Source organism: Quercus suber, unplaced genomic scaffold (assembly GCF_002906115.3).
Source record: "Quercus suber isolate HL8 unplaced genomic scaffold, Cork oak 2.0 scaffold_644, whole genome shotgun sequence".
NCBI classification, from domain to species: Eukaryota; Viridiplantae; Streptophyta; class Magnoliopsida; order Fagales; family Fagaceae; genus Quercus; species Quercus suber.
The window spans coordinates 326,836-345,130 of NW_027070085.1; the positions used below are offsets into that span (position 1 = coordinate 326,836).

Here is an 18,295-nt window from a genome sequence, read left to right on the forward strand (position 1 = left end):
TAACCTATGAATGATTCCTGTTAGGTTTTAAGTACTTAGGAACTAATGTATTAAAACTCTAATTTGTATTGTTGGCAAACCATGATCAAAATAGGTTTTTAGTCTTGTTTTAGACTTACTCAAAGTATGTGTTTTATGTAAAGTTTGAATTGAGCTGCTACAGAATTCATTGTGCAATTTGGTCTGGCTTGATCGATCGAGAATTAGACTCGACCGATCGAAAGTCAGGCAGAATGTTTTTTCTACAGAATTTTCAACTTAGCCCTAAGCCCATATGACGTGTATGGTTTTATCTTTTGCCCTAGGTATAAAAGGGAAACACTAGCCACGTTTTTGAGGTTGCTCTTTTTGCTGTGTGCATGAATCTCTTGTGAGATCTGAGAGGTAATTGCCTTCACACATGCTTAGGATTATCAAGAAGGAGAATTCATTGAGAGCTTGATGATTATTTTCTTGCTACACTAAAGAGCTTAAAGATACACAAACGGAAGTGCTTGTACTTGTACTTGCTGAAGAATCCAAGAAAGAAGAATTTCATGGTCTTAGAGCTTGCACATGGTTATGTCAGTAAGTTTTCTATATGAAGTAGCAATAGGATGTTAGTGGTCTAAGTCGTTATTGTAAAATTTCGATTCTTTCATAGTAGATTCAGTTTTACCTTAAAGATAGTTAGGTTAAATTCTCCCTAGGTTTTTTATCGGTTTGGTTTTTTTGGGTTATCATATATTTGTGTTCTTTATATTTTGCATTTTATATTGATATAATTATATGATTGTGTTAATCTAGTTTGTTTAATTTGGACTAAGTAATAACTTGGCTTGTTAACTAGGTTAATCCAATTGTGTTTTAAGGGATTTAAAAACAAACAATTCTCTCCAAGTACAAAAAGATACTTTTTTATGAATAAAAAGAAAAAATAATTGAAATAGAAAATGCCTCAAAATAGAACAGGTTTTCAAAGTGAGGATAAGGGTTCGCCAACATTTAATAGACTTCAAAATGTACTTCCACAAATATATAACATAAACCAAAGCAACCCAAACATTAAACAAACAGTCCCATTAGAAGAACTATAAAAGTTTTTCAAGTAGCAGTTAAAGAAGAGACAAGAACACAAAGGCACACTACCAGTACACTTCTTAGTAGGGAGAGACACCCACATTGGCTGGCGCACAAAACCCATCTTTCACGAGCATATCCTCACTTTCCTACACAAATTTAACCACACTATACGTATCAAACATCAAAATCCTCTTGCAGATTATGTTACTTTTGTGTATATGTATGCATGATCTAGCTGCTAGCATGTAGAGATAACTGAAAAAGAAGAGTTTGGATTAGGGTTTTGGAGTACCGGCTGACGCACGTTAGTTCTCTTCACGGGTTGATCAGGCAGAAGCCCAAAGTGGATGTGTGGGAAGTGGGCCCACTGAAAAGAACAAAACAAATGTACACCATAAATACTTTTTTTTTTTATATATAGTACAATTGTAAAATACCTTGTAAAATTTTTCATAAAGGGTCTGCTAATTTATATTAATTTAGTAAGAAAAAAAAGAGCTTTGGTTAAAGAAAATAAAACCCAAGAAAGAAAGACCTAAGGATTTTCTTGGATCTCACATTTTTAGCTGCAGCACTAAAGGCCTCTCTGTGGCTTATATCAGGATTCCCAGCTTTAATTCGTTGGATCTCGTCCCTGCAGGTTGAATATGATAAATCAATGACAAAGTCACACCATGTATACCATAGGTAGAAACATTCACATTTGACATTATATACAATACCAAAGAAGTAGAAAATAAAAAATGAAAAAATAAGTTGTAGAAGTGTTTAGTATTTTTGAAACAAGAAATTAAAATTAGTGTATAATGTGGTACTGTATTGTATAGATATAAGTATTTTTTTTTAGATGAAATTAAAAATTGTACTTACTTGATGAAGCGGTTGTAGGCAGATGGGACTCTCTGTCTCTTCTCCGGAGCTGCACATAAGAAAACAAGGAAATTGTAGTGACAGACAAAAAGACACTCGTATTAAAATCACTTCGCTGACCTTTTCTGCTATAAGTTTTGTGCATTCATTATCTTTCTGTCTGTCTGTCTCTCTCTCTCTATCATTTATCATCATCTCTAACCATCTATTTTCTTGTCCTAGATTCTACACTATGTTTCCGGGGGAGATTTCTCTCTCTCTCTCTCTCTCATATGACAAATAATTAAAGACAAGCAGCACTTTGAACAATAAGGATATAAAAGAAGATAAAAAGAAAGATAAAACAACTTGGAGGACGCACATAAGTACAAATGAACAGTTGTTTTTTTATTTTTTGTTTCTTGATTAACTGATCATATAATTTGTTTTTGGGGATTTGAGGAGAATTAAAGGTATGGTGTTCACATAGTAAACATGGAGGTTCAATGCAAACTAATAAGCTAGGCATGCAGGTCTAAATGGACTTCCTGGCACTGCTGAACAAAGCAGGAAAAGCTTGAAGAAGATGGCTAAGTAGCCATGTAATAACACAAAGATTCTTGCCACTAAGAAATACTTGGACACTGTTGGGTACTAAGCCTACAAGGGCTTGCATTTGCAGACTTTAACTTTTTTGAACTTTTTTCTTGGGTGCCTAAAAGACCAGTGTCTTTCAAACTAGGCTAGGGTGAAAAGGTCAAGGGAAATTTCACTTCTCTAGGAAAAAAAAAATACTAAAAATTATAGCATAAGAAAGTCGTAGACTACAGTAAAAGCTATTGGAGTGGCTTCTTTTACTTGTAAAGACCAATGTGAGACATTTAAGAAATAAAAAAACATGTGAAAAATCTAAAGGACCATGTGTTTTTTGATAATAAAAGAAAAAAACGAAAAGTGTATGAAGGAAATTAATCTCACGTCTAGCAACAACAGGAGGCTTAGGGATTTCCTCAAGATCAGCTCCAACTCTAACTGGCATCATTGACTCATTTGGGTTTGGCTGATTGATCATCATGTTTGGTGGTGGGCTTCGGATATCCTCCTGATATAATATACCCAATAATAACCAAATGTTTCAATAAAGAAATTTAGTACGCAAAAGTATGTGCATTAATAGCTCAAATGAAAAGGGCAACAAAAGCAATGGATTTGTATTCTTGAAACCCTAATACTATGTTTTATTCATTTATATTAGTACCGGAAGATTTTGAGGAGTACTGAAGAAAGCATGACCAAGATGAAGCTGGTTAGCTGAAGGAAAGAGAAGGCCACGCATGTTCACAGAGAGGAGGTTGGTGCAGTGACCACATCGAACTGTGACGGTCTTGAACAGACTAGTGCAAGGAACACTCACCTAAAAACACAAAGAAAAACCAAAACCCAGAACATATAAAAAGCCATTAAAGAAAAACAAGAAGAAGATTGTGGGGGCAAAAGGATATGATAGATCATGAAGTAATAAAGAGATTCAGAGAGAGAAAGAAAGAGATAAGGAGGTACCGCAAGGACAGTGTCACAGAAGTTGCAATGGACGTAACAGAGCTGTTCGGAGGGGGAGAGGTGGTCCGGTGAAAAGGCAGTGGATGAGGCGGACATTTTTGTCAAATCTCTCTCTCTCTCTCTCTCTGAGGTCTTTGGTTTGATTTGATTGATGGGATTGACTGATCAGTGGGATTTTGAGGATGACAGACTAAAAAAAACCTCCTTTGGATCTGATCTTTTTGATTGTTTGTTGAGTTACTATTAAGGAAGAAAGAGAAAGAGAAAGAGAGATGGCAATACTAATATACTTGGAGGATATGTAAAAGACTTGGAGATGTATTCTCCCTTGTTTAAACTAAATTTTGTTGTTTTAAATGGGTGTTGTATTGTACATCTATTCAATTTGTACAAGTTGTTGATGTATCATTAACAACAGGCCAGAGAGAGAGAGAGAGAGAGAGAGAGAGAGATCGGTGTTTGTAATAAACGGCTGAGGTTAATGGTAAAGGAAATGTATGGTTGGCATTCCCAATGGATGTGAGAGAGAGAGAGAGAGAGAGAGGGGAGGCAGAGGCGGCAGAGGTGGGGGAGAGAAAGAGAGAGAAAGGGACGTTTGCATGGGAGTGATTAGCTTTGTCTCATTCATAGGTTGTTTTCACAGTTAATACGAGTGTCAATGGCTTTCTTGGTTTTCTACAATTCCATGCCATGATTTCCCCCCTACACTATCAAATCAAATCTTTGTTCATAAGACTTTGGGTAATTTTTTTAAAATATTTTTCGTAGTCTGTTCTCCAGGTTTTTTTTTTTTTTTAAAAAAAAAATTTAAAGTTTAGCTCCAATTTGGAGTTATCATTTCAATTTTAAAATTTTTAAAAAGTTTAACTTTAAATTATAAAATTGTTCATGTGTATTAGTATTTAAAAGTAAATATTTAATGGATATCTTTAGAAACTTTTTAAAGATAAAAATAAAAAAAAGTACTACACATTAAATTATAAATGTCAAATTATTATTGGTTTTAATTTGAATCTCACAATTTAAATTATTTTTTTACACACTCATAACAACTTAGCACTTAAGATTTGTTGTGAAAATATTGTAAACATAATATTTCTCAAAGATAAAAACAATTATTTTTTTAAATATTTCTCCATAAAAATGATATCAAAATTTTCTTAAAATGGTTCATTAATAAATGCCCTAGGACACTCATTAGCATGAACCTATTTAAAAAAGATATGTGACTATAACTACATACATGGAGGAACATAATTCTAAATATGTTTGAAGTCAAGCTTTTATTTATTTATTAAAAAGAAAAAACCCTTAGATAATGAGTGTTTATCCTTTGCAATGCTTAATGTACCATTTGTGTGTCAGCTCTTAAACATCCAATCTCTGTTGCCCACCACACACCATTTTGGAATTCATTTGTCTTTTCATTAACATACAAGTTTTGGTTTGCTTACCATATATGGTCATCATTTTTCTGAGATAGTCTGTGAGACTCCTTTCCATGCACAGGTTTCTGGATTTCATCTGTCTTAGGCAACAACAACAAGCCTTGATTTGTGATATGGAGCGTTCCACTAACAAAACTAATTTGAAATCTTTCATATATTATAAACTTACATTAAAAGTTTCATTTTATAAGTGGTCCTATTTCCTTGTCAAATTAAAAAGTATGTGAAGTAATCTATATCGGATAGGCAAACCAAAAAAAAAAAAAAATTTTTTTGACTTGTGTATTGTAAGGACACCTTTTATATCCCCTAAAACCAAGATGTATGAGATGTTGGCCCAGTGAGCCCAGTACAATAAATTTGTATAGAGTGGGTTAAAAGAACTAGGCACTAATGAATTTGACAACGGCAAGTATGATATAGAATATGATTAAACAAGAACATGGAACATAGAGCTGAATAAATTCACTGTCCGAGGAGGTAAGTCTCCACCAAAATTGATTAAACAGAGTACAAGTGCAATTTAGATTGCTACAGTGCCTCTTCTCTATTCCTCCCCCCCCCCCTCCCCATCCCCATCCGCCTCCCCCCCACCCTTCTCATGGAGGGTCTCTTGCATTATATATCTCCTTTTGGACCATCTTGACCCCACACTTGTTGATCATTTGAGCCCTTATGCAAGTGTCTGTCCCATCAGACGCATTTTTTGGTTTTCTATGAGTTGTTGTAACCAAGGCAACACTGTTCAGAGGTCTTCTCCACATAAATGTGGTCAGAAAAGTAGCTGCAATGCATTCAATGCAGTGGTAGCAGCTTACCCTAAGATATTTTTGGGCTTCCATCTTTCTTGTACATTTATGGTGCACGTCCCAATCATTAGACCTTCCTAGAAGGTCACTTTGATCATTAGGATCTACATCTGATCTATATTTACTCGAACCACCTTCTCATTCGTATCATGCTCATTAAGTTTTCAGTCTGAACCATTCACTACCGTTCCTTCGTCCTCAGACTACTCATGCTCTCGGCCAAGGCCCAAGACCCTATATACAAATTTAGGCCTTTACCCTGAGAATAACCCCTCAAAACTCTGGTTTTTTACTTTATTCGAAGAGAAAAGGTGGGTTTTGTTCTCACAATAATTGAGGACTTTAATTTGCTAAAAGCCAGCCATCCGAGGAGCTGGATGTCTGAGGTTTTGTTTTGACACTTAGTGAAAAACCAAAGCATGTGGTCTGAGGATCCAGCCATGTTTAAGTTTCTGTTTAATCACTTCGAAAGATGTCATTGTGTGTTAATTTCTCCAAAGCACTCTAGGCAAGACTAAGGTTCCGTTTGAACATTTAAAAAGACGTCATCAAGAGTTAATTTCCCCTTAGCATTTGGTCCGAGGACTTAGGCATGACTAAGGTTTTGTTTAAGCACTTGTAAAAATGTCATAGTGTTAATTTCCCCTTAGCATCTGGTCCGAGGACCTAGGTATGACTAAGGTTCGATTTAAGCACTTGTAAAGATGTCATATTCTTAATTTCTCCTTAGCATCTAGTCCAAGGATCTAGGCATAACTAAGGTTTTATTTAAGCACTTGTAAAGATGTCATAGTGTTAATTTCCCCTTAGCATCTAGTTCGAGGACCTACGCACGACTAAGGTTTTGTTTGAACACTTGTAGAGATGTCATAGTGATAATTTCCCCTTAACATCTGGTCCGAGGACCTAGGCATGACTAAGTTTCTATTTAAGCACTTGTAGAGATGTCATAGTGTTAATTTCCCCTTAGCATCTGGTTCGAGGACTTAGGCATGACTAAGGTTCTATTTAAGCACTTGTAAAGATGTCATAGTGTTAATTTCCCCTTAACATCTTGTCTGAGGACCTAGGCATGACTAAATTTCTGTTTAAGCACTTGTAAAGATGTCATAGTGATAATTTCCCCTTAACATCTGGTCCGTGGACCTAGGCATGACTAAGTTTCTATTTAAGCACTTGTAGAGATGTCATAGTGTTAATTTCCCCTTAGCATCTGGTTCGAGGACTTAGGCATGACTAAGGTTCTATTTAAGCACTTGTAAAGATGTCATAGTGTTAATTTCCCCTTAACATCTTGTCTGAGGACCTACGCATGACTAAAGTTCTGTTTAAGCACTTGTAGAGATGTCATAGTGTTAATTTTCCCTTAGCATCTGATCCGAGAACCTAGGCATAACTAAGGTTCTATTTGAACACATATAAAGATGTCATAGAGTGTTAATTTCCCCTTAGCATCTGGTCCGAAGACCTAGGCATTACTAAAGTTTTGTTTCAGCACTTATAGAGATGTCATAGTATTAATTTCCCCTTAGTATTTGGTCCGAGGACCTAGGCATGACTAAGGTTTTGTTTAAGCACTTGTAAAGATGTTATAGTGTTAATTTCCCCTTAACATCTGGTCTGAGGACCTAGGCATGACTAAAGTTCTGTTTAAGCACTTGTAAAGATGTCACAGTACTAATTTCCCATTAGCATTTGATCCGAGGACCTAGGGATGACTAAGGTTTTGTTTGAACACTTATAAAGATGTCATAAAGTGTTAATTTCCCCTTAGCATCTGGTCTGAGGACTTAGGCATGACTAAGGTTCTATTTCAGCACTTATAGAGATGTCATAGTGTTAATTTCCCCTTTGCATATGGTCCAAGGACCTAGGCATGACTAAGATTCTGTTTAAGCACTTGTAAAGATGTCATAGTGTTAATTTTCCCTTAGCATCTGACCCGAGGACCTAGGCAAGACAAAAGTTCTTTTTGAACACTTATAAAGATGTCATAGAGTGTTAATTTCCCTTTAGCATCTGGTCCGAGGACCTAGACATGACTAATGTTTTGTTTAAGCACTTGCAGAGATGTCATAGTGTTAATTTCCCCTTAGCATCTGGTACGAGGACTTAGGCATAACTAAGTTTTTGTTTAAGCACTTATAAAGATGTCATAGTATTAATTTCCCCTTAACATCTTGTCTGAGGATCTAGGCATGACTAAAGTTCTGTTTAAGCACTTGTAGAGATGTTATAGTGTTAATTTCCCCTTAGCATTTGATCCGAGGACCTAGGCATGATTAAGGTTCTATTTGAACACTTATAAAGATGTCATAGAGTGTTAATTTCCCCTTAGCATCTGGTCTGAGGACCTAGGCATGTCTAAGGTTTTGTTTCAGCACTTGTAGATATGTCATAGTGTTAATTTCCTGTTAGCATCTGGTTCGAGGATCTAGGCATGATTAAGGGTCTGTTTAAGCACTTGTAAAGATGTCATAGTGTTAATTTCCACTTAGCGTGTTAATTTCCGCTTAGCATCTGGTCTGAGGACCTAGGCATGACTAAGGTTTTGTTTAAGCACTTGTAGAGATGTCATATTGTTAATTTCCCTTTACCATCTGATCTGAGGACCTATGCATGACTAAGGTTCTGTTTGAGCACTTGTAAAGATGTCATAGTGCTAATTTCCCCTTAGCATTTGGTCCAAGGATCTAGGCATGACTAAGGTTCTGTTTGAACACTTGTTAAGATGTCATAGTGTTAATTTCCCCTTAACATCTGGTCCAAAGACCTAGATATGACTAAGGTTCTGTTTAAGCACTTGTAGAGATGTCATAGTGTTAATTTCCCCTTAGCATTTGGTCCGAGGACGTAGGCATGACTAAGGTTCTATTTGAACACTTGCTTGATAGCACCTGCTTGCTTGAGCTTCATCACCTCATCTCTGACAAGATTTGTGGGTTCCTTGGATGAGCGCTGAGGTGATTGCTTTTTGGGAGTGATGGATGGGTCAATATTTAATTGATGACAGATGAAGTTCGAATCCGCCCCTGGGGCTTCAGCCCCTTGTACAGGTCGGTGTACATAATCTCAGCACCACTACCCTCTCGATCCTGTTCATGCTCACGATCTCTTTCACACTCAAGGTTAATAAATCATCTTGTCATAGAGAACTTGCAGGTTCTGCCTGGTGGATCCTATCATAGTAGGCCGTTGCACTCTCTAATACACAAGTTCTCCCCACAGACGGCACCAATTGTAAGGACACGTTTTATTGCCCCCAAACCCAAGATGCATGGGATGTTGGTCCAGTGAGCCTAATACAATAAATTTGTAGAGAGTGGGTTAAAAGAACCGGGCACTAATGAATTTGAAAACGACTAGTATGGATGTAGAAGATGATTAAGCAAGAATAAGGAACATAGAGCTGAATAAATTCATTGTCTGAGGAGATGAATTCACTGTTCGTGGAGGTAAGTCTCCACATAAATTGATTAAACAGAGTACAAGTGCAATTTAGATTGCTTCAGTGCCTCTTCTCTTGCATTATATATCTCCTTTTGGACCATCTTTGTTAGGACATATGTGTTTCACTTGTTAAGGACATATGTCATTCGTTTATGTAATTGGCTAATCCTTTGACAAAATGCACTTCACTTGTAATTGGTTAGTTTTAGGTATTTTTAATACTTCATGAAACAAGGTTTCAAGATCAAGTGTTGAAGTCATTAAGTCTGTGCAAGAAAACAAGCTGATAAGGCAAATTCATTAAAGCTTGACAGCTGCATCTATCAGGCTTAAGAAAGCTGTCTCAAGTCCGTAAGCTCGACAACTGCTCGACCCCTCCTATCTGTCGAGATTTAAGAAATTCAGATTTCTGATCTGATTTCTTAGGATCCATGAATGTGTCTTTAGGCATTCTTTTCTCCTAACCTTAGACATATAAAATGATTATTTTAATGGTCGTCAAACAGTTCACAAGTTGCACAAGCATTGAGAAAACTCTGTTGAAGCAAATTGTGACCAGAGACGAAGTTCTTGCCCTAGTTCATCTCTTCTGAAGAAGTTTCTGTGCATTTTGCACCAAAGGGTTTTGTGACCAAGCATCTTCTTAATCTTCATCGTGTAGGATGAATTGAAGAACCTTGCAGCCAACCTCTCTTTCAGTTGGTGTAGAAGTTGCGTACGAGGATCCGCGCATTGGTTAGTCACGTACTTGGGAGCCGTGCATCAAAGGTGGGAATTGTCACTACAGAACAAGTCAAATTGGGGATTGGGGTAAGGGTTCAATTGTAGGTTGGTAAGGTGCTTAGGATTCCTTTACTTGTAACCGCTTGTTGTGATAATAGTAGAGTTTCGAGAATGGTGACCTGAAAATCACCCGATGGGGTTTTTGTCATCAGGTTTTTCCCTATTCGTAAACAAATCATCGTGTCATTTAATTTCTGCTGCATATTTAGTTAATTGGTGATTTGTTTGTGCTACCATGCGTTTGCATGTTAAATTGATTAATTAATAACTTGGCTAATTAATTAATTAGTTTAATCACAAGGGGTCAATTCAATTTGTGACCTATCAATCTTGACCCTACACTTGTTGATCATTTGAGCCCTTACGTGAGTGCCTGCCCCATCAAACACCTTCTTTGGCTTTTTGGGAGTTGTGGTAACCAAGGCAACACTATTCAGAGGTCTTCTCCACATAAATGTGGCCAGAAAAGTAGCTGCAGTACATTCAATGCAATGGTAGCAGCTTTCCTTTAGATATTTTTGGGTTCCCATCTTTCTTGTACATTTATGGCGCACGTCCCTATCATTAGAGCTTCCTACAAGGTCATTTTGATTATTAGGATCTACATCTGATCTATATTTACTCAAACCACCTTCCCATTCGTATCTTGCTCATTAAGTTCTGAGTCTAAACCATTCACTACTGTTCCTTCGTCCTCGGACTTCTCATGCTCTCAGCCAAGGCCCAAGGCCCTATATACAAATTTAGGCCTTTACCCCCACAATAGCCCCTCAAAACTCCATTTTTTTCCTTTATCTGAAGAGAAAATGTGGGGTTTTGATCTCACAATAATTGAGGACTTTAATTTGCTCAAAGCCAGCCATCCAAGGAGCTGGATGTTTGAGGTTCTATTTTGACACTTAAGGTCCGTTTGGTTCATGTAAAATATTTTCTGGAAAATAAATATTTTCTAGAAATGCTATTTTTCGGAAAAGGAAAATGCATTCAAGTTGTTTGGCTGTTTCAAAATTCATTTTACGGAAAATCAATTTCGGTGTTTGGTTCGTTCAAATATTTTACGGAAAATGCTTTCTGTTTTATGGAAAATCAATTCCCATGTTTGGTTCGGTCAAACATTTTACGAAAAATGTAGGACGTTTTTTACAAAAAATCAATTCCCATGTTTGGTTTGTGGATCATTTTATGGAAAATATGAAATGCCTTACAAATTCCTGCACCTGCGTTACCTAGACAAACCTGTAATAGTACAAAACTAATCATCCACTTCAACATCAAAAATAATCATCCAAATTCAAACACCTGCATTGCCTAGACATATTTGTAACAGTACAAAAATAATCATTCACTTCAACATCAGAAATAATCATTTAAATATACCTATAATATTTATATAAAAACAGCCACATCAATCATTCACCATTGGCATTACACCTCCATGGTGTACAAAAATGATACCTACTCATGGTATACGAATAGTACAAATACATAATTTGGCCAATTGTATCGTCCCAATAATACAAAAGACTACATATATAATACAAATGGTAGGTCAATACTACTACTACAACAAAAGTTAATTCCTAAAGCTATCGTTACAATCAACATGAAACAGACAAGTCAAAGTTGTGCGAACAAAAAACCATCCAACAATAGCTTTCTCAGCCTAGCATTCTTGGCTAGAAATCCCTGTGCTGCCTTCTCATTTTCACAAAGATGGTCAAACGCAGTTGCGAGCATGTCTTCGCTATATCCATCTGCCATCATAGCCATGACCTCATTGTAAAGAGCTGTGTAATCCACTAGGCCCTGGTTGATTTCTTTCAGAGCCACAGCTATTTCCTTCAGCTGATCAGACAAATCAGTCAGCACACTATCATCAGCATTAGAAGGTGCACGCCCTCTTTTGTGGGACTTGGAAATTCCTGACCCAGTGGTGGATGACTCGACTGCATTCTTCCTTTTCTCGACCACACCTTCCTCCACATTGTCTGCAACAAACTCAGCACTATCCCCATTGTCTGGCTCATTCTTAATATCCACATAGGACTTAGAAAAGCCACCTGTGGCTGTGTCCTTCCCCACAACAATAGCTAATTCATCATACATCTCAATTTTTTTGTTTAGATACTCCGTATGCTTTTGATGCGCCTGTAAGGGAGAAAGGAGTGTATAATAACAATGCAATAATTATTTCACTCATAAATTCAATATTCAATTCAATATAGATGCCAGTAAATGTTTTAGGTCAATGATAAACAAAAAAAAAAAATCTGTTATTATTTGAAAAACAAAGTGGGTGTCCATCCTTGTCAAACTAAACATAAAATCATGGTGTGGAGTAGATGCTGAGTTTAAACATCTAGATATGGTGGTGTGACATTACTCTTGGACAATGGACAGTAAACCGTACTAGGCAGGATTAAGGTTAAGCATTACGATTGTGGACCCATTTAGGACCCTTAATTCTTTGGATAAAGTTTACTATGATAAAGTTTACTTGACACAATTATATAACTTACTAAAACTTCATCTAACCTCTAACATTTAATTCATAGATGCCTTCTTTGAAACTCAGAATATCTTTTCAAATAATTCTTTGCCTTCAATTTCCAAACTAAAATTTAAATTTCTAGACAAAAACATATATTATCATTTATATTAAGAAAATATAGTTGGAAGCCATAACATGACTTCTTCTTGGTATGTCTTTGCGTCGCATGTAATCATTTTGAGGTTATCATCCCAACCAAAGCCACTCTTCTTTCGAAGTTTCTCAATAGTGGACCACATGGTCCTTAGAGTCCGCATCCGATTGTCAACATAGGAGGGGTGGCATTCAACCCCAAATTAGGCACTTCTCTCCTTCGCTACAAGAGCAAATGAGCCTGCCTTGAAGGTGCTAGATAGCTTGTTGCCCTTTGCAACCTCCTGAGCAAGTATCCTAAGCATCATTTCATGCATGGGCGGCAGTCACCTAAACTACTTGCTGCTGCTCACCTTCTCTTTGCCCTTTGACATTACTACATATGAAAATTGTATAGTCAGAGTAGCATTTAAAAATGAGAGTAGCATTTAGTAATTACGCTCAGAATATAAACAACAAATCAAACACACATACAACCACACTTATAAATATGCACAACAGAATGAAACATGCAAACACTAGAAATGACAATGTTATACCATCAAATAACAATGTAATGCTGAAAATACTTTTTCATTACACTAGAAGTCTAAGTAAATACATTGTCTTTACAAAAAAAAAAAAACGCATATTACAATCATAGAAATCTAAATAAAATACTACTCTCCACTCCTGATATAATTAGACCACATAGCTTGGCATATCTCATCTCTCTTAGCATTCCACGATCTACTATCTTCAATGGACTCCCGATGTGATTGTGTTTCTTGTTGGGGGTTACTAGACTCTACTTCATTCATTGCATCTTCCATAATATGGTCATGTTGTTCAACCCCATAATGTGATTATGAACCACACAACATGCTAACACTACTTTCACTTGGGTTTCAAAAGACCAAAATGGTTCTGCATCCAACACTCGAAAACGTTTCTTCAACACTCCAAACCCTCGCTCAATGATAGTTCTCAATGAAGAGTGTCAGAGGTTGAACAATTCTTTCTCATTCTCAGAAGGACGATCACTAAACTCTTTCAAGTGATATCGCACACTCCGATAAGGTGACAATATTCCATTTTTATTACCATACCCAGCATCACCAAGAAAATATTTACCTACATATATTCAAAAATAAAACCAAATCACTACTATGCTTAGGAAAACGCACAATATTTATTAAACTAATAAACCAAAAAGGTGAAGTAATTGTATAATACCGTCAGGAATTGAAAATCCTCTTGGCCTAGCAAATGCATCAGTTAACACACGTGAATCATGTGCATTGCCTTCCCATCTAGCCAATACATAAGTGAACTTTAAGTCAAAACTAATGGCAGCTAACACATTTTGCGTGGTTCCATCTTTGCGACCATGAAATCTTCCTTGTATTTCAGGTGGCACAGATGCACGAACATGTGTACCATCTATTGCTCCAACACAATCCTAATTTTCAATAGACATAATGGTTTAAAATTACACAAATCTTCACAATTTACAAAAATACACAAGTCGCAATATTTACCTTAAAATATGGGTAGAACCTTCTACTATTCCTTATCTCTGGGGGTGTATCTTCGCTACATAGTCTTATTAGAGCTCTATATAATTTCAGGATCCCCCTAAGGACGACCTTGAAGTATCTATGAACAGTCTCAGTTGATCTATAGATCCAACTACCCATTACACAGAACCTCACATTATGACCAATAATGTGTAAGAAAATGAACATTTATTCCGTAACAGACATGTGAATAGTTGGGCGTACGTGGTTCCTCTCAGTGAGGATGTGACATAAGTGGTGGAAAGCTATAGGCTTCATCCTAAGTTGATTCACGCAATTTATCTCACATCCATGCAGAATACAATTTATGTACTCCTCTCTCTCGGCTGCATGATTAACATAAGGCACCCTAGGCAGTCGTCTATGTCTACGTTTCAATTTCCTTAACAGTGCAACCCTCATAAGATAAGGAGGACATGTGCAACTGAGGCAAGAATTGCGGCTTTGATATTTTTCTTCATCTAACAAAATCACAAACACTGTGGTCTAAGAACAAACATGCTATTGATTACATAGTAAATAAAAATAGCCACAAACAGAATACGTCCAAACCATATTGATAACGAGTACCAAATCACATTGCATTCTATTTACAATCAATATTTACACCATCACAATACCATCATATTGATAACTGCACATTGATATCATCACAATACCATTACATTGCGTTCTATTTACAATCACCTATATACCCAATGCACCTTCAATTAAGGTTTAAACACACACATATTCTACTGCAAGAAAATAATAAAACCAGCATGAGTTTTACAAGTGTAAGATAAATGATAAAAAAATCATACAATTTAGTCATGTCTCAAGCTTGAAAGTATACATAACCCAATAGGAACCTACATAACATTTGCTACATCAAAGTATACATATCAAGCTCCAAAACTATATACACAAAACCCAACTAGCCAAATTCTAAAAAAAAAAAAACCAATCATGGGCCAAGCTCCAAAATTTCTACACATAACCCAACTAGCCAAATTCAAAAAAACAAAAATCACAGCAAAAACATTAATCACCCTAAATCCAATCATCAATACTACACAGTTTAAATAAAAAATGGATAATTAAAAAAATTAAATAAAAACAGTAAATAATTATATAAATAAATAAATAAATATATATATATATATATAAAATGCGATCGGATCCGAGAGGTGGGTCGGGAGATATAAATAAATAAATAAATATATATATATATATATAAAATGCGATCGGATCCGAGAGGTGGGTCGGGAGGATGGGTTGTGAGGGGATGTGGATCGGACTTGTGTGTGGATCGGAGGTGAGGTGAGGTGAGGTGTGTGGATCGGAGGAACGGTCAACCAGAGAAGGAAAACTCACTGTGGGTTTGCGTTTGGCTCAGTGATCGGACTGCCGTGAGGGAGAGGATCGAGTGGCTGAGCTCGGCGTGACCCGGAGTGAGCTGGATCGGTGGTTGAAGTGAGGTGAGCTCTATTCTTTCTCTAGCTCTCTTCTTTCTTGGCTGAGCTCTCTTCTTTCTCTGAGCTCTCTTCTTTCTCTCTCTCTCTCTTTTGTGCATGACCTAGAAATGTTTTGAAGTGAAAATGAAAGTGTAAAACCATTTCCGGGTCAAAGGAGTAAATTAATGGTCAGATGAAACTGATTTTCCGGAAAATTTTATTTTCCCTAGTTGCCAAACATGCGGGTCAGGTGGAAAATGATTTCCTAAAAGCGTTTACCACCAAAACAAACGGACCTTTAGTGAAAAACCAAAACATGTGGTCCGAGGATCCAGGCATGTCTAAGTTTCTGTTTAATCACTTCAAAAGATGTCATTGTGTGTTAATTTCCCTAAAGCATCTTGTCCGTGGATCTAGGCATGACTAAGGTTCTGTTTGAACACTTAAAAAGATGTTATAGAGTGTTAATTTCTCCTTAGCATCTGGTCTAAGGACTTAGGCATGACTAAGGTTCGATTTAAGCACTAGTAAAGATGTCATATTCTTAATTTCTCCTTAGCATCTAGTCCGAGGATCTAGGCATGACTAAGGTTTTGTTTAAGCACTTGTAAAGATGTCATAGTGTTAATTTCTCCTTAGCATCTGGTCCGAGGACCTAAGCATGACTAAGTTTTTGTTTGACCACTTGTAGAGATGTCATAGTGTTAATTTCCCCCTTAGCATCTGGTTTAAGGACCTAGGCATGACTAAGGTTTTGTTTGAACATTTATAAAGTTGTCATAGAGTGTTAATTTCCCCTTAGCATCTGATCCGAGGACCTAGACATGACTAAAGTTCTATTTGAATACTTATAAAGATGTCATAGAGTGTTAATTTCCCTTTAGCATTTGGTCCGAGGACCTAGGCATGACTAAAGTTCTGTTTCAGTACCTATAGAGATGTCATAGTGTTAATTTCCCCTTAGCATCTGGTCCGAGGACCTAGGCATGACTAAGGTTTTGTTTAAGCACTTGTAAAAATGTTAGTGTTAATTTTCCCTTAACATCCGGTCTAAGGGCCTAAGCATGACTAAAGTTCTGTTTAAGCACTTATAGAGATGTCATAGTGTTAATTTCCCCTTAGCATTTGATCCGAGGACCTAGGCATGACTAAGGTTCTGTTTGAACACTTATAAAGATGTCATAGAGTATAAATTTCCCCTTAGCATCTGGTCCGAGGACCTAGGCATGTCTAAGGTTCTGTTTTAGAACTTATAGATATGTTATAGTGTTAATTTCCCCTTAGCATCTAGTTTGAGGATTTTGGCATGGTTAAGGTTCTATTTAAGCACTTGTAAAGATGTTATAGTGTTAATTTTCCCTTAGCGTGTTAATTTCCCCATAACATCTGGTCTGAGGACTTAGGCATGACTAAGGTTCTGTTTAAGCACTTGTAGAGATGTTATAGGGTTAATTTCCCTTTACCATTTGATCCGAGGATCTGGGCATGACTAAGGTTCGGTTTGAGCACTTGTAAAGATGTCATAGTATTAATTTTCCCTTACGATCTGGTCCGAGGACCTGGGCATGACTATGGTTCTGTTTGAGCACTTGTAAAGATGTCATAGTGTTAATTTCCCCTTAGCATCTGGTCCGAGGACTAAGCATGACTAAGGTTTTGTTTAAACACTTGTAAAGATGTCATAGTGTTAATTTCCCCTTAGCATCTGGTCCGAAGACCTAGGCATGACTAAGGTTCTGTTTAAGCACTTGTAGAGATGTCATAGTGTTAATTTCCCCTTAGCATCTAGTCCGAGGACGCAGGCTTGACTAAGGTTCTGTTTGAACACTTGCTTGATAGCCCCTGCCTGTTTGAGCTTCATCACCTCATCTCTGACAAGATCTACATGTTCCTTGGATGGGTACCGAGGTGATTGATTTTTGGGAGTGATGGATAGGTCAATATTTAATTGATGACAGATGAAGTTAGATTCTGCCCTCAGGGCTTCAGCCCCTTGTACAGGTCGGTGTACATAATCTCAACACCACTACCCTCTTGATCTTGTTCATGCTCACGATCTCTTTCACACTCAAGGTTAATAAATCATCTTTTCATAGAGAACCTGCAAGTTCTACCTGGTGGATCCTATCATAGTCGACCGTTGCACTCACTAATACACAAGTTCTCCCCACAGACGGCGCCAATTGTAAGGACACGTTTTATAGCCCCCAAACCTAAGATGCATGGGATGTTGGCCCAGTGAGCCTAGTACAATAAATTTGTAGAGAGTGGGTTAAAAGAACCAGGCACTAATGAATTTGAAAACGACTAATATGGATGTAGAAGATGATTAAGCAAGAATAAGGAACATAGAGCTGAATAAATTCATTGTCCGAGGAGATGAACTCACTGTCCGAGGAGGTAAGTCTCCACATAAATTGATTAAACAAAGTACAAGTGCGATTTAGATTGTTGCAGTACCTCTTCTCTTGCATCATATATGTCCTTTTAGACCATCTTGATCCTACACTTATTGATCATTTGAGCCCTTAAGTGAGTGCCTGCCTCATCAAACAACTTCTTTGGTTTTCTGTGAGTTGTGGTAACCAAGGCAATACTGTTCAGGGGTCTTTCCTACATAAATGCGGCCAGAAAAGTAGCTGCAGTGAATTTAATGCGGTAGCAGCAGCTTTCCTTTAGATATTTTTGGGTGCCC

The 18,295-nt window shown here is 37.0% G+C and overlaps 1 protein-coding gene across 2 annotated transcripts; it reads right to left on the bottom strand.

The window, feature by feature from the left end:
* Positions 1-981: 981 nt before the first annotated feature.
* On the bottom strand, positions 982-3,791 carry LOC112010756 (axial regulator YABBY 1). Of its 2 annotated transcripts, none has more exons than XM_024043110.2 (7): positions 3,472-3,791; positions 3,170-3,325; positions 2,890-3,013; positions 1,933-1,981; positions 1,621-1,696; positions 1,367-1,429; positions 982-1,208 (listed from the first exon to the last, which is right to left on the bottom strand). In XM_024043110.2, the coding sequence occupies exons 1-7, from the start codon at positions 3,565-3,567 to the stop codon at positions 1,140-1,142; spliced, it is 633 nt and encodes a 210-aa protein (XP_023898878.2). In that variant the 5' UTR covers positions 3,568-3,791; the 3' UTR covers positions 982-1,139. The 2 variants fall into 2 exon arrangements, with proteins under 2 accessions (XP_023898878.2, XP_023898877.2); XM_024043109.2 differs by having other exon boundaries at positions 1,355-1,429; positions 3,472-3,790.
* Positions 3,792-18,295: the final 14,504 nt, after the last annotated feature.

Excerpts from the sequence above, each read along its gene's own strand:
- LOC112010756 (XM_024043109.2), bottom strand. The coding sequence starts at position 3,567 with ATGTCCGCCTCATCCACTGCCTTTTCACCGGACCACCTCTCCCCCTCC. Across the intron at positions 3,014-3,169 it reads GTACTCCTCAAAATCTTCCG|GAGGATATCCGAAGCCCACC; the intron begins GTACTAATATAA and ends ATATTATATCAG. Across the intron at positions 1,982-2,889 it reads GCCTCCTGTTGTTGCTAGAC|CTCCGGAGAAGAGACAGAGA; the intron begins GTGAGATTAATT and ends TCTTATGTGCAG.